General features: G+C 56.3%; 1 protein-coding gene across 1 annotated transcript; it reads left to right on the top strand.

Annotated features, from left to right (window-relative positions):
- The first annotated feature begins 1,932 nt into the window (after nucleotides 1–1,932).
- On the top strand, nucleotides 1,933–7,234 carry SKOR1 (SKI family transcriptional corepressor 1). The gene is made up of 10 exons (XM_032700438.1): nucleotides 1,933–1,986; nucleotides 2,035–2,500; nucleotides 2,672–4,707; nucleotides 4,742–4,838; nucleotides 5,229–5,336; nucleotides 5,448–5,519; nucleotides 5,757–5,831; nucleotides 5,919–5,993; nucleotides 6,483–6,548; nucleotides 6,637–7,234. The coding sequence occupies exons 1-10, from the start codon at nucleotides 1,933–1,935 to the stop codon at nucleotides 6,732–6,734; spliced, it is 3,147 nt and encodes a 1,048-aa protein (XP_032556329.1). The 3' UTR covers nucleotides 6,735–7,234.
- The last annotated feature ends 17,386 nt before the right edge of the window (nucleotides 7,235–24,620 follow it).

The following is a 24,620-nucleotide window of genomic DNA, read 5'->3' as shown; positions in this document are numbered from 1 at the left end:
AACCTAATTAACTGACAAAAACTGCAGTCAATTCAACTGTTAAAAGATACGGCGGCTGCGAGGAGCGGGGCGCCGGCGGAGAGCGCGGCCGGGCCGGCGGGGCCGGGGTCGGGCCGGGGGCCGCTCCCCGCCTCGGGGCTCCGCGGCACCGTCGGGGCGAGCCGGGGGCCGGTTCTGCCGCTCCGGGCACCGGCGGAGCTCTGCGGGCACCGGGACAGCCGCACGGCCCGGGGAGGGCACGGCGGGGCAGAGCCGCATCCCCCCGAAGCCCCCCAGACCCCGACGTGCCGCCGCGGGAGCGGCCCCGGGAGCGGCGGGTACCGGCTCGGTCCGTGCCCGCTCCCGGTGCCCCGCAGCCCTCCCGGGGCCCCGCAGCCCGTTCCGCAGCCTCTGCGGGTGTCGAACGCCGTGGGATCCCCCGAACCCCGGCGGCGAGGGGGCAGCGGGGCTCGACCCGGAGCGGGAGCGTCTCACCGCGCTCCTGCCTCCGTATGGCCGGAGAATGGGCAGGGGGGGGGGGGCTATAAATAATTAAAAGGTGAGGAATAATTACCGGCTCGGGTTGCGATCATTGCGGGAAGGCCGCGCCCGCTCCGCGTCCCCCACGACGGGGCGGCCCGGGGGGAGTGGTGGCCGCTGTCCCGCGTGGGAGCGCGGCCCGGGGGTCGGTGCCGCCGCGGAGGAGATCGGGGGGCTCCGCACCCGCGTTTCGCTCCGCGCCGGCTCCGCCGCGTGCTCCCGGTGCCGCCGGTGATGGCGGGGAAGGGCTGGCGGGGGGGCACACGCCAAAGTGATGGCTGGGGGCTATCCGCGCCGTTATTAACTTCTGTTTGATCAGTGTAATTGCGCCGATCGCGGCCGGACGCGATGATTAATTACAGTTTAATTAACGTGGCCGTGACGAGTGCCGCATGCGGGAACCCAACCCGGGCAGGGATGCGGCTGGAGGCCCCCGCCACGCCGGCAGGACCGGCGGACACCGTGTCCCCCCGCCGCTCCGAGTCCGCCGGTCCTGCCGGCGTGGCGTGAGCCCCCGTGGGGAACGAAAACCACGAGCTCGCCCCCTTCTGCCCTCTCCTCCCGGCGATTTCGTTGCCGCCCGGTGTCCCCCCCTCGTCGCCGGTACCGCTCCCGCACCCGCGCCCCGCAGCGGAGCGCGCATCCCGGCCGGGAGAGGGATGCGCGGCAGCGGCGCGTCCCCGATTTCGATGGGGTCCCTCCGCCACTCCCTCCGGGCTCCTCTTTTCGTTACCGCCCGCTCCCCCCGCAAACTTTCAACGAGCACCGCTCCCCCCGGGGTGTCCGCACGGCGGGAGGGGGACGCGGGGGGGCCCGGGGGCGCGGAGCGGCGCGGAGCCCCACGCAGGTGCGGCGCGGGGCTGATCCCCGATCTTACCTCGGGCAGCCCGGGCGGGTCCCCGCTCGGTGGCGGCCCCCCACGGCCCCCCCCCGCTCCCTCCCCGTTCGCGCCGTGCCTTAAAGCCGCGCCGTGATTGACTGGAGCGCATCGGTGATTGACGGCGGCGGGGTCCCGGAGGCCGTTAATGTAAATATGCTGGTGCTAAGTGGGTGTGTCTTCCCGTTATTTTAGCTGTCACCGGATCAATGTGCAGCGTCTCCAAGTACGGATCCGGATCCTCCCTCGGTGGCGCGGCTGGTCACTCGCTCTTGTTGCATCTGTGCCGGGCGGACGCGGCGGCGGGGCGGGCGGCGGCCCCGCGGCGTCGGTGAAGGGCGCGCCCGCTGCCCGCCCGCCCCGCGCCCCGGAGGCTCCGCTGCCCCCGGGAACGGGCTCGGCGCGGACGGGGCCCCCCCGGCCGATGGCGGCCCCGGCGCCGGGCTGCGGCCCCTAGTCCCGAGCAGAGCCGGCACGTCCAGCAGCTCCGCGGCGCGGTGAGTGCGGGCAGGCGGCGGGCGCAGGGGAGGGGAGCGATGGAGGGGCGGAAAGCGGGGCGCGTTTTCGGGAGTCGCTCCTCGTTATTTTGTGTAATTACCACGGAAGCGGCTTAACCACCGGGAGCCCTCCCCGCTAAGCCAATTTGCCCGGCTCGTTGCTGCCCTTCTGCTACGTGCGGCGGGTGCTGCCCGCCCCGGCCCCTAATCCGCCCGCGCCTAATCGCCTGCCGGGGACACGACAAAGGGGCTCCGGGGCACCGCGCCCGCCGCCCGCGGGCACCGAGCGCCAAGTTTGGGCCCGCCCGGTCCGGCCCGGGGCTCGGCCCCTCCGGCCCCGCCGCCGCGGGACGCGCCGGCCGCATCCTCCGGAGCCTTTCGTTGGAGCCCGCCCGGGGCTCGCCGCAACCCGCGGCCCGGCACGGCCCGGCGAGCCGGCACAAAAGGAAGGGAAGGCAAGGCAAGGCACCTGCCGGGGACTCGGGGAGGAAGGAAGCGGGGACGGTGACCCACCAGGACGCCCTTGCCCCGGGCTCCCGGGGCCGCGCCCGGCGGCGGGTACGGCGGCGCTCGGTGCCGGCGGCCGCGGTGCGGGGGATGCGCTCCGGTCCCGCCAGACCCCTCGGCCGGGGAGGGTCCTGCGGCAGCGCCCGGGGGGCTCCGGGCCGGTAGCGCCGAGCGAAGATGGGCCGGGCCGCGGAGCGAGGATCGGCCGGGCCGCGGGAGCGCCTCTAACCCGCGCCTCTAACCTGCGCCTTTCCCCGATTTTGTTTTGCAGGGGCGTTTTGGGGGGGAATGGAGGCGATCGCCAGTCAGATGGGAAATGGGAGAGATGCAAGCTCCTCCCCAAATTCAAAGCAAGAGCTGCAGCCGTACCAAGGCTCCAATACCCTCAAGCCCAACCAAGTGGGTGAGACCTCCCTGTACGGTGTGCCCATCGTGTCCCTGGTCATCGACGGGCAGGAGCGGCTCTGCCTGGCGCAGATCTCCAACACGCTGCTCAAGAACTACAGCTACAATGAGATCCACAACCGGCGGGTGGCCCTGGGCATCACCTGCGTGCAGTGCACGCCGGTGCAGCTGGAGATCCTGCGGCGGGCCGGGGCCATGCCCATCTCCTCCCGCCGCTGCGGCATGATCACCAAGCGGGAGGCGGAGCGGCTCTGCAAGTCCTTCCTGGGCGAGCACAAGCCGCCCAAGCTGCCCGAGAACTTCGCCTTCGACGTGGTGCACGAGTGCGCCTGGGGCTCCCGGGGCAGCTTCATCCCGGCCCGCTACAACAGCTCCCGCGCCAAGTGCATCAAGTGCAGCTACTGCAGCATGTACTTCTCCCCCAACAAGTTCATCTTCCACTCCCACCGCACCCCGGACTCCAAGTACACCCAGCCCGACGCCGCCAACTTCAATTCCTGGCGCCGCCACCTCAAGCTCAGCGACAAGACGGCCACGGAGGAGCTGTCGCACGCCTGGGAGGATGTCAAGGCCATGTTCAACGGCGGCACCCGCAAGCGGACCTTCTCCCTGCAAGGGGCGGCCGCCGGCGGGCCCGGGGCCGGCTCCCCCGCCGCCAAGGCGGCCCTGCACCCGCCGCCGCCCGCGGGCCCCGAGCTGGCCCCGGCGCACAAGAGCCTGCGGTGCAGCGGGCAGGAGGCGGCGGGCGAGCGCGGGGCGCTGGGGCTCGCGGGGGCGCACGGCGGGGCCGCGGGCGCGCACGGCGGGGCGGGCGCGGTGCGCAGCTACCCGGTGATCCCGGTGCCCAGCAAGGGCTTCGGGATGCTGCAGAAGCTGCCGCCGCCGCTCTTCCCCCACCCCTACGGCTTCCCCGCCGCCGCGTTCGGACTGTGCCCCAAGAAGCAGGAGGAGGCGCTGGGCGGCGCGGGGGGCGGCGAGGCGGGCAAGGGCGGCGCGCTGCCCCCCGGCATGTTCTGGGGACCCCCGCACCCGCACCCGCACCAGCCGGCGCAGCCGCCGCACCAGCCCGGCGCCGCCAAGGACAGCGGCGTGTACCCCTCGTTCCCCGTGTTCTGGCCGGCCGCCGGTAGCCTGCCCGTGCCGCCCTACCCCGCGCAGAGCCCGGCCAAGGCGGCCGCCACCGCCGTGGTGGTGGCGGCGGCGGCAGCGGCGGCGGCGGCGGCGGCCGAGCCGGCGGGGCTGGCGGGGCGGCACGGGGAGCTGGAGGGCTCCGAGCCCTCGGGCAGCGGCAGGAGCAGCGCGACCCCCCAGGAGGGCGCGGGGGCGGAGGGCGAGCGCTGCCCCAGCGCCCTGTCGCGGGCGGCGGGCGAGGAGGAGCGCTCCGGGGACGAGGCGCTGCTCGCCCCGCTGCCGCTGCCCAGGAAGGGCAGTTACCTGTCCGCCTTCCGCCCGGTGGTGAAGGACGCCGAGAGCATCGCCAAGCTCTACGGCACCCGCGAGGCGTTCGGCGGCGCGGGGCCCCGCGGCCCCGGCTACCTCTCCCCGGACTTCCTCAGCGAGGGCAGCTCCAGCTACCGCTCGCTGTCCCCCGGGGGGGACACGGCCGAGGAGCCCGAGGTGGACGTAGAGTCCAACCGCTTCCCGGAGGACGAGGAGGAGGAATCCGCCGCCGTCCCCGCCGCCGCCGTCCCCTCCGAGGGCCGGGAGCCGCCGCCGCCGCGGCTGCTGGCGGGGCCCGAGGAGCCGCCGCCCGCCGGGGCCGACGGGCCCGAGGAGAAGGCGGGCGAGGTGCCCACGGAGGGCGGCCCGGCCCCCGACGGCAGCCCCGAACGGAGCAGCAGCAGCAGCGGCGCCTACGAGGTGCGGGGCCGGGAGGGACCTGCCCTCGGGGGTCCCCGCGGGGCCGGCCCGGGGGCCCTGACTCGCTCTTTTGTAGGTGTTCGCGCCGGAGAGGGGGGAGCCCCTGCAGCCGCTGAAACCCGCCGCGTCCCTGGGAGCCCCCGCCGCCTTCCTCTGCACCCCCGAGGCCAAGGGTAACGCGGGCCGGGGGCTGGCGGACGGGGCGCTCCGAGGGCGCGGCCCCGGGGGAGGCCCCCGCCGGCGGCTCAGCCCCGGGGGGGCACCCGGGCCGCCGCTTTCGTTTGGGGGGATTTCGGGAGAAAAGCGAAACAAACGGTTCCCGGGCGGGGGTCGGGGCCGGAGCCCCCCCGGGCCCGGCGATGCCGCCGTGGCCGCGGCCGATGCGGCGGGGATGGGCTGGGAGGGCCAAGCTCCTGCCCACAAGCTACTTTCCAACAGCAAAGCGATTAGGATGTCCGCTAAGAAGGTTTTAACGAGGGCTTTGTCCGTAATTATGTAATTAAGGATATATCAGGACCATACTTTCATTGCTTATGGTTGAAAATCGGTTTATTAACTTTAAGAGCAAGATAAAGAAGACAATCACTCCGCGGCAGAGGATTTAGAGACCAGAAAATCCTATCAGGACCAAAGGAATGTCTCTCATCCCAGCCCTGTAAATACCGACAGAGGTAAGCCCCTCTCCGCGCTCCCCCGCGGGGCGATGCGCGGCCCCTCCGCGGGCGATGCGGGGTCCGCGGAGCCCCCCCGGCGGGGCTGACGGCTCTTTGACCCCCCCGCAGGCGAGGAAGGCCTTGCCATGGATGTCACCGGGACGCAGCTGGTGGAGAAGGACATCGAAAACTTGGCCCGAGGTGAGGCGGGGGTGCGGGGCGAGGAGTGCGGGGGTCGGCGCCCCGACGGGGCGGGCTGGGGAGGGGGGGCCGGCGGCACCCCCCGGCCTCTCCCCGCGGCTCGAGGTATTTGTGTTTTGTGCAGGAGTGATTAACTCCTGTGATTAATGTAACGTAATGCGATTAGCGCCGCGCTGAGCCGCCTCCAGATGGAAAAGTGCGGGCTCCCCTCAACCCCGCCGTGTATTTTTAAAACAGATGAGTTACAAAAACTGGTCCTGGAGCAAATGGAGCTGAGGAAAAAGCTGGAGAGGGACTTCCAGAGCCTGAAAGGTACCGCTGACCTGTCCCCCGCTCATCCCCCGCCCCGGCAGGGAGCGGGCCCCCCACCGGGAGCGGTGCTGACCCCCCGTCCCGCAGATAACTTCCAGGACCAGATGAAGCGGGAACTGGCGTACCGGGAAGAGATGGTGCAGCAGCTGCAGATCGTCCGAGGTAAGGCCTGGCCGACCCCATCAGGACTTTTCTTTTTTATCTCCTTTTATCTTCTTTATTTCTTTCATTTTTTTTTCTTTTTCCTTTTTTCCTTTTTTTCCCCCCTTTCCTCCTATTTTTCTTTATTTTTTTCTTCCTTTTTTTTTTTTTTTTTTTTTTTTTTTTTTTTAAATCTCTGTCCTTTCGTGCCCTCCAATTCGTCTCGGCATTTCCAGCCGCCCCGCAAACGGCTGCGAGGCATCATTACATGGCAGCGAATGAACCTTCCCTCTCGCAGTAATTTCCGCACGGGCTAAATTAAAAACCGAGGCGTAAAATTACGTGGGAAGCCGCGAAGCCGTGCCCGACTTTGCGCCCATCGCGTGCCCCCCGGTGCCCTCCCTCTTTCCCCCCCTTCGCGCTGCGGTGCCCTCGGGCCCAGCGCATCCCCGACGGGGCGGCCGCGCTCAGATTGGCCCCGGGCGCGGCGTGATGCTCCCCCCATCCCAGACACGCTGTGCAACGAGCTGGACCAGGAGAGGAAAGCGCGCTACGCCATCCAGCAGAAGTTGAAAGGTACCGCGGTAGGACGGGAAGGGGGGGCACAGACGGCTGAGGGGGGGCCCGGGGGGCTCCAGGGGGTGACGGTTTCGTCCCTTTGCAGAGGCTCACGACGCGCTGCATCACTTCTCCTGCAAAATGCTGACCCCGCGGCACTGCACGGGGAACTGCTCCTTCAAGCCGCCGCTGCTGCCCCAGTGAGCCCCCCCGGCGCCCCCTCCCCCCGAAGCCATGCGGGCACAGCCCACACAAGCCATTTCCACGAGGAGACACTTGTACATAGAGGACTCGGAGCCCGGCTTTCCTCGGACTGGCAATACGGCGGGGGGCGGCCCCGGGCCGGCCGGGGGGGAGCCGGGCCCTTCCTGGGCCTCCCCCTCCCCGCTCCGCCTCCCCCCTCCCTCCCTGTGTGTCCGCTTCTTCCACCCTCGTCCAGATTGGAAACAAAAGTGGCTATGTGCAATGGATATAAATGTACTGTGATTCTCTTGGTACAGTATTTGTCGGATTTTTATTTATTTATGATGTATATTTACCCCCCTCCCCTCCCCGCCCCGGGCCCCCTCCTTTATCCCCCTTCCATGTAAATTCTGGATGTAACGGCACTTTAACGGGCGGACCCGCGACTCCGGAGGCAGAACATCGCTCGCCCGCTCTGGGGACAGACCCCCCCCCTCTGTACGTGATTTTGGTTCTTTAATAAAAACAGACTTTAAGAAGCCGCCTGGTGCGTGGGGCTGGCCCGGGGGGCGGGGATGTCTCCCCCCCGGGGGGGGTGGGCTCGCACGGCCCCGACGGCCGCCCCGGGGATCCGCGCTGCCCCCCGGTACCGGGACTCTGAACTTGGGGGGGGGGGCTGCGAAGCTTCCCCGATCCCTTCTCCTCCTCGCCGCAGCCGGGAGCTCATTAATGCCCATTTATATGCTCGTTTCACACATGAAGGTATCCCATTAATGAGCTCTGAGAGCGGGCGCGAGGTGCGCGCACACCTATTACCCCCGAAATACCTGCTTTCAGCCCGGAATTAACCTCGCACCGCAGCGGGATCGGGAACGGGACAGGGACAGGGAGAGGGGAGGCTGCACCGGCGTCCCGGGGAGCTCCGGGGTGGAAGGGACCGGGCGGGGACTCTCCCCTGGAGCTGCGGGAGGGATGCACCGTGATCCCGCTGCGGAGGCCGGGACCGGGGAAAAGGATGCGGGGGACAGGGAGCATCCCGAGGATCAGCAGCATCCCAGAGACCGGGACCAGCGCGAGGGAAGAGGGTGGAAGGGGGGATCACCCGCGGGGCTGCGCGGTGCCCGCCCCGGCGGGGTCTGAGCGCGAACCGGCCCCGGGAGCGCCGAGCGCGGCTTTGCCGTTAATTAGTTTGCGGGGCTCATTAGGCGGTTCCGCGGCCTGCGCCGCCACCGCGCGGGCACAGCCGGAGGTGCAGCCCCCCCTTCTCTCCCCGCCATTCCCGACCCCGGGATCAGCTGTGCCGGAGCAGGAGCAGCGACTCCCACCTATCACCTGAGGGGGAGGAAGCCCATCCCGGCCCGGGCACGCGGACGTGGTTGGCTGGGATGGAGGTTAAAAACCCTTGGGGTGGGAGCACAGCTGATTTTTGGGGATTCTCTTTGTTTTTCTGAGCTTCAGACAAAGTTCCCATGGCTTCTTTGCCCCATCCCTGGAAGTGTCCAAGGCCAGGCTGGACAGAGCTTGGAGCAACCTGGGTTAGTGGAAGGTGTCCCTGCCCATGGCAGGGGTGGAACAAGGGGGCCTTAAAGGTCCCTTCCAAACCACTCTGGGATTTTTGAACGCAGACATCCTGCACTGTGTGAGCCGAAGGAGGTGTCTGACAGGTGACCCTGAGGGGGAGCAGTGGAGCTGGTGGCATCTCTCATGCAGGTAAGAGCTTGGGAAGGGGGGGTCATTGCTGGGAAACGGAGGGGATGTGTGAATCAGGGAGCAGAATCAAGCTCTGCAAACCAAGAGGTCGCCACTTGAGGGAATGAAACAGTTGGGCCCCTTTGGGCACCTGAGTCTCTTTCTTTGCATGTTCCTCTGTGCCCTCCTGGCTGGGTCACTGCTGGCACCTCGTGGGCTGGAGGTGACCCTGTGGAGGGACCCCAGAGGGGCCTGGCCTGGGTCCCTGTGTCCCTGCCCAGCCCTGCTGTGCCCACCTGCCCGGGCACACCCTGTGAGTGGCAGCAGTGCCTGCAAACATGGGGACAAAAATGAACTATGGTGTTGTATTAATATTTTCACACTACTTAGCTCTCATTAAAATGTACTTTGCAGAATTTAATATGCGACTTCAAATGACACAACGTATTAAGTGCTTAATATACTAGAAATTATGAAACTATTATAGTCTAAGTAATATGAAATAATTAGAGTGAATTAAACTTCACCGGCAGAATGAGGGAAAGGCTTCAAATTTTTTATTTTTATTTTTTTTTGTCTCAAAATAGTTGAATGCAGTAATAGCCCCTGAAAATAAACAACCAGAGTTAGGATTTTTAAATAATTAAAGCAGGAAGAAGCCTGCAGTGTCTGTATTTGAGCCTGTGATGCATTTGGAAGCGGGGAAGCAGAAGGTCTGTTTGCAGTAGCTGATGGAGTTGTTCTTTCAGGCCAGTGGCAGAGCAGCTCCGAGGAGCTGCTCACCAGACCTGCAGCCTGGCCAAGGCTTGTCCCCATATGCTGCTTCTCTCTTGTGCACAAGGCTGGTGGTTTGGAGCTGAGCAGACGTGGTGGCTCTCGGTGACAGAGAGGGTTCCACGTGGCCTGTGAGCTGGGAGACCCCTCAGCAGAGCAGGTCCCCTCGTCTTGGGGGTGCCAACACCAGAGACCCCCTGTTAAACCCACAGGATGTGGCCTCTGGCTTTGGGAAGGGATTTGAGCCCCGGTGTGGATGTTGGGGGTGAATCTCAGGGGCTTTTCTCGCAGGAGGGGATCCCCTGGAGTGGGAGTGGGCTGCAGCAGAGATGCAAAGCACGGAGCTGAGCTGCCAGGCTTGGGCAGGGGCTCTGCCCTGGGGTGTGGGAGGAGGGAACTGAGTGGGACTGCACTGCTCTGGCACCCCTGGGACATGGAACAGGGCAGGAACCTGCTCTCTGTGTTTCACAGGCCCCAAACCCGTGAGGAGTGGGGGCAGCTCCGAAGGGGTTGTCTGTCCAGCAGCAGCGTGGTGGAATTCAGAGGATCCATGAATGAGGGGAGATTTAGGGTAGATATTAGGAAGGAATTATTGGCTGTGAGGGTGGGCAGGCCCTGGCCCAGGTTGCCCAGAGAAGCTGTGGCTGCCCCTGGATCCCTGGAAGTGTCCAAGGCCAGGTTGGATGAACTTGGAGCAACCTGGGCTAGTGGGAGGTGTCCCTGCCCTTGGCAGGGGTGGAATGGGACGAGCTTTAAGGTCCTTTCCAGCCCCCTCCATGATTCCATGGTGACGCCAGGAGGTGGCGTTCCCAGCGCCGCTCTGCTCCGCGCTCCTCCCGGAGTTTGGCTGGGTTTGAACTGAGGTTTTGTGCTACTTCCATGGAAACTACCAAAACTGCCCCTTGGGAATGCGCGTCTGAGCCGGAGCGGGGGAGCACAGACAGCTCAGCCTGGTCCGTGGGCTTATCCCAGCCTGGGGCAGGACGTGGCATTCACTCTCACAAGGTCCCTGTCCTCCCTCCAGCCTGTCCCAGTCTCTCTGGGACGGTCCCGTCCTCCCCAGGATCGGCTGCTCCTCCCAGCGGGTGTCCCATCATCCAGGTGGATAATAAGGACAATATTGATCCCGAGGGATGGCTGCCAGCTGGACTTTGTGCCTGGACACATCCTTTACTCCTGGCAGTCTGGCCAGTTTTCCTACTATTCCACTTATCCAGCCTGTATCTCACCGGTTGGGCTCTGAGGACACTATGGAAGCTGTGCCAAAGGCCCTGCTGAAGCCAAAGCAAACAAACTGCTTGATTTCCCCTCCTCCACAGGGCCCTTTCATCCCAGAGGGCACCAGGGAACGGTTTGTGCCTGGGGAACCTGCACTGGCTGTTCCCAGTCACCGTCATCTTGGCCTCTTGGAGCACATTCCAGCAGGATTTGCTCCATCACCTTCTCAGGGCGGTGCTGGTGAGGCCAAAGAACCACTCTGGTTCTTCCTCCTCTCCCAGACCAGAGCTGGGAGTCACGTTTGCTTTTTCCCAGTCACCAGCACTGCTGAGACCTTTGGGAGATGATCCAGTGGCCCCCCAGTGACTCTGGCAGGTCCCTTGGGTGCTGCCCACCCAGCACCACGGATGTCTGTTTGTCCAGGGGGCCAAAGTGAACCTGAAATGTTCGGCTATGACCAAATTGTGCTGTGAGATGTTGGCTGCCTCTGCCTCGCCCCAGCAAACCCCAAAAAGCTCTTTTTCTGGGGAACCATCCCAGCTATTTGAGGCTGTGTCTGGCTGGAAGGGCTGGGGGCAAGATGGGTGTTTGGTCCTTGCCTGGCTGGAGGTTCCTCCTGCCTCCATCTCCAGCGGTTTTGGGAAAATTTATTTTGAGCAATGATGTGTCTGGCTGGTGTCCTCTGGGTTGAAATTCAGTATATTAGGGACAAGTGTGAACAGGATGGAAAGGAGCTGTGTGTGAACAGGATGAAGTGGCCACATGTGAGGAGATGTGGGTTTAATTAAATAGATTGAATTTTGGGTGCAAACAAGACTTTGTGCTGTGTGGACAAGAGAAGGGCGTGCACGGGGCAGCTCTGTCTCACTTACAAAACCATTTATTTCCATGTAACAAAGTGAACTCAGTGGTTCTCCTGGAAACTTAAAACACATTTTCCTTCTTTTTTTTTTTATTTTCTTCTTCCTTCTTAAAAGCTGAAAATTCTTTGCTTTGGTCTCCTTTCTGACTCTTAATGAAGTCGTGAGATCTGCCTCCCCTCATCGTGCCTGTTGTTCTCGCTCTGCTTTGCTGCCCAGCCCTGTCAGAGGCAGTGCTGGGATGGGCCCTCCTCTCCCCTCTCCCAAATATTTCACACCTCCTGACACCAGCCCAGCTTCAAAGCCCACAACAAACACGGAGGGCCCACTGAAGGCCAGGCTTCCAATGAAGTCTGTCAGAGCTGAACATTACACATCCAAAGGTGGAATTTGACACTAACAAATGAATTCTCACTGTTTTTCCATGGAGGGATTAAGCTGCTGGTGCCACAGTGCGGGTGGATTAACTGGGGAGGGGGTGGGTGAGGGGGACTGATGCCTGTGCTGGAGGTTTCCAGTCCACTGAGTGCTGGAAGCAGCCATGGGATGATGGGTCCCCAAGAACCTCACCCTGAAAATTTGGCTGCCCAGAGCCACTTCTCCTGTGCTGTAATCAAACTAATTGGTAGCCTGGGCAGGGGGCAGTGGGCAGGAGGCACTGCCCAGGGCTGGCACAGGGAGCTGCAGGAGTGCTGGTCCCACTCTGCTCATTGCCAGCCCTACACAGGGTCTTGCAGACCCCAAGGCCTGCCCACCCCTGTCCCCAGCATGTCTTGGTGGTGGTTCCTCATCCCAAATGGCCACTGGTGAGCTCTGAGGGACTGTGCCAGCCAGGACACACAACCCCAGAACGGGTCAGCTTTGAAGGCACCCCTGGAGGTCACCCAGCCCACCCTCCCTGCCCCAGCAGGGTCGTCAGGAGCAGCCACTCAGGGTTGTCTTTTGAATATCTCCAGGGAGGGTGACCCCACACCCTCTCTGGGCACCCTGTTCTGGTGCTCAGTCACCCTCACAGTCAAAACCTTCTTCCCAATGTTCAGGTGGAACTTCCTGTCCATCAGTTTGTGCCTGTTGCCTTCTGTCCTCTTGCTGGGCACCACTGAGAAGATCCTGGCTCTGTCCTCTTGGCACCTTCCTTTCAGATACTTACAGACTTTGACTGGAGATCTTATCTTAGTTTGCATCTTATTTGATCTTATTCTGGAGATCTCTTCTCCAGGCTAAACAGGCCCAGCTCCCTCATCCCATCCTCCTAAGAGGGATGCTCCAGCTCTCCCCATTGCTGAAGGACTTGCCCCAGGAGCTCCATGTCTGTCTTGCCCTGAGGAGCCCAGCACTGGACACCATCCCAGCTGAGGCCCCACCAGGTCTGGGTAGAGGGGCAGGATCACCCCCCTGACCTGCTGACATGGGCAGGCAGTGCTGCAGGACTGTTGCTCCCTTTGGAAGAGGACAGGGGCACCTTTTTTGGGAAGCCTTTGCCCCGTTGTGCTGCCCCAGCTCTGGAAGCAGGAGCAGCCTTCAGCTGGAAGGGCCATTAATGTCACCTTCCACAAGCACTGTGCTCACAAAGGAACCTGCCAAGTGTAGCACGTTTTAATTTGCTCTTTTCCCAAGCATTCCTGGGTTTATGGCTCGGCTCAGGCTCTGTGCAGACATAAAGCTCCCTCCAGAGGGTCACTCCACACCACAACCTTTGGGGGCTCCCTCAAGGACATTGATGTGCTGTTTCCTGGAAAGCATCTGCCCAAAACGGGGGGTTTCTGTTGGATTCTGCAGAAATCTGAGCTTTGGAAGCTGGCAGGGATGTTTGTCTGTGTGGTGGTTGTGTCTGGCAGGCTGCTGGCTGAGCACAGGTATGTTACTCTGTTCTCTGCTTTAAATGCTTGGTTGTTTTCAGGTGCTATGGATTTGGGAACATGGTAATGGTGTAAAAATGAAAGAGAAAGGGAAGGGAAAAAAAAAGAGAAACTTGAGAGAGAAAATGTATTTTGAGTGATGCCTGCACCACGTTGAGAAGCACATTTGCAGTTTCTTACCATCTGTAGCAACTTGTCCAAAGCAAACATTACCAGTCAGTCCAGGTTTGGCTGCATAATTGCCATAAACCATTGCAAGGGCATCCAGAATAGCACAGCCCTGGAACTACTTCTAGGATTAGGTCCTACTCCCTTGAAAAATAAACCTTGGCAAGAGCTCAGTTCTCCCTAATAAAAATTCCATTTTCACAGCTCTAATCAAGTTTTCCAGAGCTCTGGTCCAAATTAGAAACTGCTCACAGAATATCTGACCCAGGAGAACAAGATGGAGCTTTTCATTTAAAGCAGCACCAGGTTGGAAATTTCTAAAGTTCCACCTGTGGCAAAGCTGTGGAGTGTGTCCCAATAAATCCATCCCTTCCATGGCAAAGCTCCTGGTCCCTGCTCGCAGGTAGAAGAGTCTCCTTTGGAGGATTCTTCCAGAAAAGGCATCTCTCTTCACAGACAGGCTGGGAGAGCTGGGGGGGTTCCCCTGGGGAAGAGAAGGATCCAGGGAGAGCTGAGAGCCCCTTCCAGGGCCTGAAGGGGCTCCAGGAGAGCTGGAGAGGGACTGGGGACAAGGGATGGAGGGACAGGACACAGGGAATGGCTTCCCACTGCCAGAGGGCAGGGAGAGATGGGATATTGGGAAGGTGAGGGTGGGGACGCCCTGACCCAGGTTTCCCAGAGAAGCTGTGGCTGCCCCTGGATCCCTGGAAGTGTCCAAGGCCAGACTGGACGGGGCTTGGAGCAACCTGGGCTAGTGGGAGGTGTCCCTGCCCATGGCAGGGGGTTTGGAACTGGATGAGCTTTAAGGTGCCTTCCAACCCCAAACCATACCATGATTCCATGAAGATCCTGTTGTTTCCCTGGAATCCCTCCTTGATTGTCACTCACCTGCCCTCCTCCCCATCAGCAGGAGGCACTGGGACATTGCTGGGGTGTGATGGGTGCTGACTGTGCAGGATTGATCCTGTTACACGGTGTATTTCTGCATTTCCAAGAGGGATATTTCAGGAATGTGGGGCTGCTCCCAGGATCGATGGCCGGATCTGTGCCAGTCAGCTGGAGCTCAGCACCAAGTGTTGGAAGAGCTGCTCCTCAAGTGAACAGCAAAGGCAGTTTTATGTCTAATCATTTGAATTGTTTCCTACCATTGTTCCTCAGCCTTAGATCCAACTGTTCCACAGCCATTCTCAGTGCAAATGTATTTTTCTTTTTGTGTGATAAATGCTCGTCTGGCAATATTTGGGAAACAAAGAACTCATGACAGAGAGCCTGGGAGAGAGATGATCCAGTTACATGTAACCCTGGGATAAATCCCTACTTGTTACACAGTGCAAGGGATTAGAATCCTGGAATCACTGAGGTTGGAAAAGATCTTCAAGGTCACTGAGTCCCCCCTGTGCCCCATCCCCACCTTGTCCCCCAGCCCAGAGCACTGAGTGCCACAGCCAGGCCTTCCTGGGACACCTCCAGGGCTGGGCACTCCAAACCTCCCTGGGCAGCCCCTGCCAAGGCCTGACCACCCTTTCCAGGGAGAAATTCTTCCTCATATTCCATAACCTTCCCTGGCACCAAGGTCAGGCTGACAGGCCTGTAGTCCCCTGGATCCTCCTTCTGACCCTTCCTGTAGGTGGGTGTCACATTATCCAACCTCCAGCCACCCTGGTGAGCCAGGACTGGTGAGAAATGATGGAGAGTGGCTTGGAGATCTGTTCCCCCAGCTCCCTAAGTACCCTGGGATGGATCCCATCTGGTGCCACAGACCTGTGAGTGTCCCAGTGGCTCAGCAGGTCTCCACCTCCCTCTTCCTGGATTTCAGGAGGTCTGTTCTTCCCCCCATCCCTGTCTGCCAGCTCAGGGGGTTGGTTGCCCTGTGGATAACTGGTCTCTCTGTTGAGACTGAGGTAAAGAAGGCAATAAGAACCTCCTCCTTTGCCTCATCCTTGGTTACAATGTTCCCCTCCCCGTCCAACAAAGGCTGCAGGTTTTCCTTGGCCCTCCTTCTGTTGTTGATGTGTTTAGAAAAACACATTTTATTATCTTTCCCAGCAGTGGCCAGATCAAGTTCCAGCTGAGCTTTCACCTTTCTAATTTTCTCTCTATGTGACCCAACAACATCCTTGTCCTCCTCCTGAGTTGTCTGCCCCACCTTCCAAAGGTCACAAGATCTCTTTTTCGCTTTGAGTTCCAAGGAAAGCTCCTTGTCCATCCAGGCCAGTTTTGTGCCCTGCTGGCTCACTTTCCAGCACATCCTGCGCCTTTCAGGTTTGGAATTTTGGTCATAGGGAGGCAAGAGGTGGCTGCAGGGAGCCAGGTGGGACAGGGCAACAGGTCAAGGATCTGGCAAAACTACCTGGCCCAAACCTGCAGGAGAGTCTCAGCCTATTAGAGGCAGGAGATATGGAAGATGATGTGCCTATGTTGGTTTTAGTCCATCTTTGAATAGACAGAGATGCACGTGAACAGGGAAGACTGTGAACTATTAGAACTGGAGGATGTTCAGAAAGAGAATTCATCTTTCTCTGAAGGTTCCAGTCCACTGGTTCTGGTTTGTTAGGTGAGCCTTTGTCAGGAAATGTTGGAACTGGAGAACTCGTCTGCCAAAGTGTAACAAACCAAACTTGGGAGCAAACCCCTCACGGAATCATTAAGGCTGGAAAAGACCTCCCAGATCAATGGGTCCAACCACCACCATTTCCTGTGTTCTCTTCAGCTCTAGAAGGCAACCAAATATCGTGGAACTTCATGAATCTTTATGAAAATTCCAAGGACCTTGCAGAACACACGTCTGGAGGGGGTAATGACCTGAATGGGAAGACTGGCATTGCTTTTGTAGGCATTGACTCTTCTGAGCCAGACTCAGGCAACAAGTGTTTATTTTTAAATGCAAATGCAGCAGTGATCCACGCAGGACAGGTCACAGATGCATCCAGCCCTGCACAGGAAGGACAGTGACCTGCTGGAGCGAGGCCAGAGGAGGCCACCAAGCCTCTCCAATGAGGAAAGGCTGAGAGAACTGGGATTGTTCATCCTGGAGAAGAAAAGGCTTTGGCATGACCTAACTGCAGCCATCCAGTACCTGAAGGGAGCCTGCAAGAAAGATGGACAGAGACTATTTACAAGGGTCTGGAGTGACAGGACAAGGGGAATGGCTTCAAACCAAAGAGTAGAGGCCTACTGAGAGTAGATTTAAATGGGATATTGGGAAGGAATTCTTGGTTGTGAGGGTGGGGAGGCCCTGGCCCAGGTTTCCCAGAGAAGCTGTAGCTGCCCCTGGATCCCTGGAAGTGTCCAAGGCCAGGTTGGATGAACTTGGAGCAACCTGGGCTAGTGGAAGGTGTCCCTGCCCATGGCAGGGGGTAGAATGAGATGAGCTTTGAGGTCTCTTCCAACTCAGACCACTCCGGGATTCCACAAACTTGACCATCCAAATGACAGCAGAGTCTGGAGGAGAAAGGAGGAAACCACAACCACAGTTCATCTCTCAGGCTGACTGGGCTAAAAGATGCACAGAAACATAAAAACCCCGGGCAGGATCGTTTCTTAAATGCTCATGTGGGCTCCTAATTGTGGAAACATGTTGGATTATGTGATACCATGGGGTTATATAACACCTTTTATGAAACTCTTGGCACGAAAACAATGCATAAAAATAACAGATGTGGCAAATCACAACCATGTTCTGGAATCTTTCTGCAGTTCAGTTTAGTGAAAACAATAGACTGGGTTTAAATTGGGAATTTATTTTTTTTTTTCCTCCAAAAAAATGTCTAAGGGCAAAGAAGCATTTGACAGAATAAAAAGGCTGAAAGTGCAAAAGGGGTTTCTCCTAAAGAAGTCTGGAGGTGGTTGAGAGCTCCAGGGTAGCAAAGGGTGTGAGAGGGATGGAGTGACCCTCCCCTACCTTCAGGGAGACCTTCCTTCTAAGCCAGGCAAGGGAAAAGTGGTCCTGAGGTGTGTCCCAAGGGAATGATGGCAAACCAGGATCCTGATGGAGAACCAAGTGTGCAGTTGTCCTTCTAGGGCCATCACGGTGCAAATGTGGCACTTGGGGACACGGTTTAGACGGGCTTGGCAGTGATGGTTGGACTCAATCTTAGAGGGCTTTTCCAACCTTAGTTATTCCATGATCCCTTCTGCAAAACCCAAAGGGATGCCCGAGGTGAGCTGTGAGTGCAGGAGGATCTCAGCCAGGTGGGTGTCTGACTGCACCCAGTCCTTCCCCATCCCAGGAGTTCTCTCAGATGGGTTTGCAGTGCTCCACAGGAGAGGTCCTGGGTGTCAGGAATGTGGCTTTCCCACGCTTTTGTGAAGCTGTGCTGCTGATAAGAGGCCCCTCACAGCCTGTAATCAGAGCAGGATCTGCCCGAGAGCGAAGGTGCCGTGACTGCACCGGCGGGTAATGAGGAACAGGCTCCAGTTAAACACCAGCTCCTCCTGTTTGTTGTGGCACACGGTGTCCTGGGCACAGTCAGAGCCCCTAAAACCAGACCCAGGGCTTTAAACTGTGAGGCAGTGCTGGAATAAGAAATTGGATCTTGCTGGGAGTCGTGTGGTTTTTTAATCTCCTCTCTGGCTATCAGCCTTTAAACATCGATTCCTACTTTGGCACAAGCCCTGGCTCCAGTTGGCACTTGGGACCATCCTGCTATGACAGCTCCTGCTTCCCAGAACTGAATTTGGCCTCCAGTCTGCTCCATTATGTCCCATTAATTCATAATTCATTGTTTGAGGGAGCCCAGATGTGAGCGCAGGACAGGCCGCTCCGGCACCTCTGAGCCATTTTGGCCAAGAGGTGCCAATTATTTCTTGGTATCATTTGAAAGAATTTTGGTCCCCAGATGGGGAGAAAAACTGCAGGACATCTTCAACAGTAAAGGGAAAAACCTGTGCTAATAGCCTTTCTTTATTAGTAGAGAAAAGAAAGATATTTTAGCTAAAGGCTTCCAAATTAAAAAAAAAAAGAAAAAAAAAGGGAAATTTCAACTGAAAGAGAGAACTCACTGTTTTGAAAGAGTTTGCAGGGTGGAGAACATCGAACTGAAAGGATCTTGCGTAATTTTGCTTTTTAGGTCTGAGACTAAACTCCCTCATTTATTCCTTTGCTTTACCACAGGGACATGGCTGAGGAATGCTAAGGAAGAGACTGATTTTTGGTCTAGCTGGAAGCATGTGGCATCTTCCAGGATCGGCCCCAGACACTTCTGTCTCTAATTTTTGTCCAGACAGCTGATATTTCATAGCTCTTCCCATCCTCCAAGTCCTCTGTAAGTGTTAAGTATTTTTGCATCCAGCAAATGGAACAATAAGGGAGGACTTAATTTTCCCATCTGTCAACTAGTCCTGAACAAATTGTACGTCTTTCTCTTTAGAGTGAAATCTCAGCTAAATTAAAAGCTTTAGTGTTCATTTTCTTGTAACAGAGGTTCTGAAAGAAATTCTGTCATCACATTGCTGCCTGAGTTTTTTTATTTATTTATTTTTTTTAACATATTACAAATCACAAAAGACTTGTTTTTCTAATTTGGCGATGGTGGCTCTGTCTTGGGTATCTAAGCTTGGCTCATGTTGCCCCAAGGTTATGTACCTCATGTTGAACCCAGAATTGTCAAGGAATCAGGGAATGGTTTGGGTGAGAAGGGATCTTAAAGCTCATCTCATCCCACCCCCTGCCATGGGCAAGGACACCTTCCCCTATTCCAGGTTGCTCCAAGCCCCATCCAGCCTGGCCTTGGACACTTCCAGGGATCCAGGAGCAGCCACAGCTTCTCTGGGCAACCTGTGCCAGGGCCTCCCCACCGTCCCAGGGAAGAATTCCTTCCCAATATCCCACCTAACCCTGCCCTGTGGCAGTGGGAAGCCATTCCCTGTGTCCTGTCACTCCAAGTCCCTCTCCAGCTCTCTTGGAGCCTCTCTGGCCACTGGAAGGTTCTCTAAGTTCTCCCAGGAGCCAAGCTAAGTTTTTTTCTCCAAGCTAAGTTTTTGAGGGAAAATGCTGTATATTAAGGATGGTTAGTGGTGTTGGTGAAGGAAACCTCTGGGGCTTTGGAGAGATTCCTGTGCTGCTGCAAAGCTCGAGGGCCGTGAGCAGGTGGTGATGCCGTGGGCTCCACCCTGCGCTGCTGAGGATGCTGAGCACAGGCTGGGCTTTGCTGTTCCCCAGACAGTGTTTGGGATAATTCTGTTTGTTTTGGGCTTGACCTTCCAAGGCCACGCTCCCGAGAGCAAACCCTCTGAGCTTGGTCGGTCCCTGTGCGTGTGGGAGGTGCCGACATTCCAAACCATCCCGGTGGGCTCTGGAGCTGAGGGACCTGTTGGCTCTTGGTGACTTGTTGACTCTGTGTGGTGCTGCTCTCTTTGCCCTCTCAACCCTGGGTCTGCAGCAGGGGGTGACACAAGAGGTGCCTGGGGTGCAGATATCCCCTTGTCTCCCTGTCCTTGCTTCCTTGCAGGAGATGTTATCCGGCCTCACGTCATCCTCCCCCAGCATCACCCAGCTGGCAGGCTCAGATAAGGGCTGAGAGGGGAGATAAGGAGCTGCTTCCCTTCTCTTCCCTCGTCTGGAGCACCAGCAAATGGTGAGTCTCCACTTCCACAATCCCACTGTTAAAACCCATGGGAAAGTGGCACCCAAAGGAGACGGGTCACACCTCCCCCTTCGGTCTCTGCAAGACAGATTTGTCAGTGCAAATCTGGGGTGAAAGAAGTGAAATAATAAAAAAGAAAAACAACTTAGAGCCAGGTTCCCCTTCTCCTCAGCACCCCAACGGGTCTCTTAAGCCACCCTTGAAGTTCCAGGGTAGGTTTACCTTGAGCAAAACCACATTATGTGATGTGGCAAAGACACACCCTAAAAGAGACAGGTAGGAATTTGGCTCTGAAGCTGTTTTCATTGGAAAACAAAAGGGTTTCTGTGACAGTCTGGAACAAGTGCCAGTGAAAGGGTATGAACTCTTTGCAGACTGTGGTAACTGCAGAATATTGCTCACAGGGCTCCTACAAGTCATCAGGAGCTTTTCCCACCCGCCTTAATAAGGCAGCTTGGGTGCAACGAGGTGATGTAGGCCTGCAAATGGAGAAGACAGAACACAAAATGTAACTTTTTCTTGTTGTCTGCCAGCTCCTCCCTCAGCAACGCATTCCTGGAGGGGCATCCATGGATGCAGCAATGCATCCATAGCCGGGCTTTCACTCCCAGAGCCCAAGGAAGCCGTGGCAGGGCTCCAGCAGGAATCCTCTGGGCTTTGCAGCCGCTGTGATTCTCTGCTGTGAAGTGCTGCCGTACAAAGGAGGTGTGAGAACTTCCCCACACCAGCGATAATGAAGTAGAAGAGGATGTAAGGAGGCTGGTTCAGGTGCTCCCTGCTCCGAGCTTCCGTGTTGGAAGCTGCCACGGCAGCGATTCCAGCTGTGGGATCCACAGCACGAGCTTCGGAGCGGATCAGGTTCAAGTGTTTCTGCTGGGCTGTGCTGGCTCGTGCTGCAGAGGGGATAAATTATGATGTCAAAACAGAGAGATGTTGTCACACACCCATCTCCCCCTCTGGGGTCAAGGTTCTGCTTTACAGCTCGGAAAGCCATTAGTCCAGCCGAGAGCATATGGCCAAGAACAGGCAAAGAAAAGTCCTGTGTGTTTGGGTCAGAGCTGCAGACAAAAGGCTCTTTGTGCTCAGAGCTGACAATGACAAATAAAGAGGAACCTGTTGATCTGGGAGAGAAATGGAGGATTATGAAAAGATCACATGGTGAGAGAAAAAGACCTTGGCTGTTTGTCTGGACGTCAGTCTCGGCCGTTGTTAAAATGCTTTCTGGGGCCACGGCGTGTTTGTTGATAGAAATATCGTCTCCTGCTCGTGGGTGCCTTTTCCTGACCTACAAAAATCTTACCTGTGCCTAAAGATGCTGCCCCCAGACCACATCAGAGAGGTGATATGCTCCTAACTGGGTCCTTGCCGTGTGATTATAACTAATGTTTGCAAATCCCTCAGAGCACCAGAAACACTAAAGGCTAAAAAATAGTGTCTGTCCAACCACAACCATAAATACAGGACACAAAGAAAACCCACTAGCAAAACGCCTATAATTCAACAAAGTTCCTGGAAGGAGCCCAAAAGCTATGTCTAATGCTAATAATAAGCATATTTCCCAAAGGTACCATTTGATTTCTATCCAAAACTAAACATATTTGAAGCTCTGCCTGGACGTCATTGTATAGTAGATTAAGTGGGGCAGTTTAATGTGTGACTAACTTCATAAAACCTTCAGCCAGCTCTGAAGGAACAGCAACAGTCTTGACAAGGCTGGGCTACAAAACACTTCACAGATAACGTGGTGCTTTTCACAGTAAGTCTGGAAAAAATAGAGCAGGGCTGTGGTTTCGTGGCACATCTGGCAAGTGCACGGTCCTGATCGGTGTGCAGAGAACAGGCTGAACAGAAATATTTATATTGAGCATTGATGGGCTGCCTAAAATGACCTCCAGAGCGTATGCAGTGCACCATAGATTTTTAAAAAATCTATTATAGCCCATTATGTTCTGGAATGTATCCGAGTCCATCAGCGTGGGCAGTGCCAGCGAGTCTCTGCCTTCGCTGTGGTGAAGGAGACCTATGGAAACGTGTTTAATTCAGAATAAAGCAGGGCTGTGTGTGGGGGGGAAATAACAACAGAACGCTTTTCCTCTGGTTTTATTTATCTTTACAGCTGAAGAGACCGAGCTGGGGAAGGTGAGTGGGAAATGAAACACAAAGGGAAAGGTCCCTCGCTGTTCCTTAAGCACTGGTTGGAAATCAATGCACATAATGCACTTGGAAGGGCTCTCTCATTTACTGGTTTTCAGTAAATTGCTGGGCTGTGCTTCCCAGTGATAATGTGAGTGTCGTGGCTGTGCCAGGAAGAATATACTTCAAAAAAAAAAAAGGAAAAAAAAAAAAGAACTGAGCAATTCCCTGCAAGCAGCATTTGGATAGTTTAGTCTGGGCTGCCCTGAATTCTATACCTTAACCAAGAAACATCCAGGGCTGCTGCCTATCTCTCCTGGGGGAACAAAGCCTGTCCTGGTTCTCTGGAGTTTATTCCAGAGACACAACAAACCATTTTTAAGCAAAATATCCTCCTGCAGAGAGAAGGGGAGGTGGGGGAGTCCCCAGCCCTGGAGGTGCCCAAGGAAGGCCTGGCTGTGGCACTGGGCTGGGGGACAAGGATTCCAGGGGTGGATTCCATGGGCTGGGAGGGCTTTTCTAAGCCCAGTAATTCTGTGATTCCTGCTCTCTCCAGGCATTTTCCAGCCACTGCTCTTCCTTCTCCCTTTGCCATCCTTATTTTCCCCCCAGTAGTGGGTGATGAGATCCCAGTGACTGCTGGATTAGGCTTAGGGTCCAATTATCCTCATTAAAAGTATAAACTAATAATTCTCAGTTCAAAGTGGGTTTGCTATGGACAGCCCCACCAGGGATTTAATGCTTGATACTGGAGTTGGTGCTTAGGTTTTCTTTTAATAATTTTTAACTGGAGGCAGCTCTATTTATATATGCTCTGGGAGGATAATTTTATGGGTAAATATAATCTTTATTAATATTTTCTTTGTTAATTCATTGATGTTAGCAAAGAGCTTTGAAGATGAAAGCACTGTATGCAATAAATATTAACATTATTCCAACTTATTTTAATGTTGCCAGCATTCCAGCTCCATCATCTTTCATCCAAGAATCTCAAAGTGCTTTCCAAATGTTAATTAATTTCCTCTCAACAGTCCAGGGAGATACCTATTATTATCTTCATTTCACAAAGGAGTCATCCTGAGTGCATTTTACCCCATGACTTGGTCAAAAATCAGGGAATATGGCAGGAGTTTATTTGGGACTGAGCCAAAAATTCCTGCCTCCCATTCTCCCGTCCTTGCTGCTGGACAACATTCCCTTCCTGGGAGTGGGGTGTGACACTCACAGTGGTTTCATCAGGTGCTTTTATTGGTTGCTCTTAAAAGAAAAAAACAGACAATGATCAGATGCCCCACACCCAGGGCAGGAGAGGAAATGAAACTCCTCAAAATCAGGATGCTCACAGCTATTAAGCGATGAATTTTCAGCATTTTTTGACGTCCAGGAGTAAATCTTAATGGGATGCTGCTTTAGAGTCCTACTGTAGAGTCAGAATCTTGTAATCCTTACTTAAAAGGGTATCAAAATAGAAGTATTTTCTCAAATGCTGCACAGCTGAGGAAATGCTGGGGTGGAGAGAGCACAGGTGAGCACAAAAGATCAACGTTCTGCAGCTGAAACTTCTCCTAAAACGCTCTTCCCAAACCAGAGGGTGAGTTACTGATGAGACAAGAGGAGCATTTAGAGCCAGTGTGACTCCAGCAGTCCATGAGAACAATGCAAAGTTCAAAAATAGCACTATTGACTGGTGGAAAAACAACATACATATAATTTTCAGGTAATTACGACAGTATAATTAGCTGTGCTGTTCTCATATGAGCCATTTGAAATGCACTCTGCTGGCTGCTGGAGCTCAGCTTTTATTTCCAGCCTTTCCCAGGACTGCAGAGATTCTTTGGGAAGAGTGATGAGGTAAAAAATGAAGATGTGAGTATTTCACAGCAGATCCCACCTTGGTGCCTTGCTGCTGGGGCTTTATCCAACTCTACCCCTTAGGCAAGATGAGACCTAAAGAGCTGGGGAAGATGAGCATAATCTACTCCTATAAATCTATGAATTCCAGGTGTAACAATTCACTGTCTGTGGTACTTCCATGTGTGGTCCATGATGGAAATTGTAGGACAGGGAGGAGGAAAGACACTCAAACTGTAACAGGTCTTTTTCTAAATCACTGTATGTGACTGATGCCCTGTGCAAAATTGATATAAATTAGGATTGTGTGAAAATATTAGTATTTCACATGTACTGTGTGAGTGAGGGAATGAGGAGAATAACACCTAAGTTAATCAAAATTCTGGAAAATTTAGGACCTTGGTTATTTTTATTTGCCCCAGACTTTGCTTATTCAGAATTATTTAGTATCTGAAGAGACAAACACTGGGACATTGCAGTCTTACAAAAAATCACTTTTAGTTGGAATGAAAGAGTTTACCCCAATGAAAACCTGGATTTGTTGAAGCTGTAAGTCTGTACAGGGTAATTAAAAGCCTGCCTTGCCTCTGGGATGATATTTTGGAAATAAATATAGCTTTTTGTAGTTTTCTGTCCTTGTGTTTGAATAGTTCTTGGCCAGTTTCAAGCTGCTGAAGGATGTGATGCTCCAGGTTTGGACATGGCCCTCTCAGCTCCCTGTGGATCAGCCACATCCTGCTGCAGTTGCTTTTTACTCCTTGTTCTTTTACT

The sequence above is a fragment of the Chiroxiphia lanceolata genome, chromosome 12 (assembly GCF_009829145.1).
Source record: "Chiroxiphia lanceolata isolate bChiLan1 chromosome 12, bChiLan1.pri, whole genome shotgun sequence".
Lineage (NCBI taxonomy): Eukaryota > Metazoa > Chordata > Aves > Passeriformes > Pipridae > Chiroxiphia > Chiroxiphia lanceolata.
Note: the sequence above shows the minus strand (reverse complement) of the source record. Positions and strands in the feature narration are given on the sequence as shown.

Coding starts and splice junctions, on each gene's coding strand:
- SKOR1 (XM_032700438.1), top strand. CDS start 1,933: ATGGAGGGGCGGAAAGCGGGGCGCGTTTTCGGGAGTCGCTCCTCGTTA. Junction 5,520..5,756: donor CATCGAAAACTTGGCCCGAG/GTGAGGCGGGGG, acceptor TTTTTAAAACAG/ATGAGTTACAAAAACTGGTC. Junction 5,832..5,918: donor GGACTTCCAGAGCCTGAAAG/GTACCGCTGACC, acceptor CCCGTCCCGCAG/ATAACTTCCAGGACCAGATG.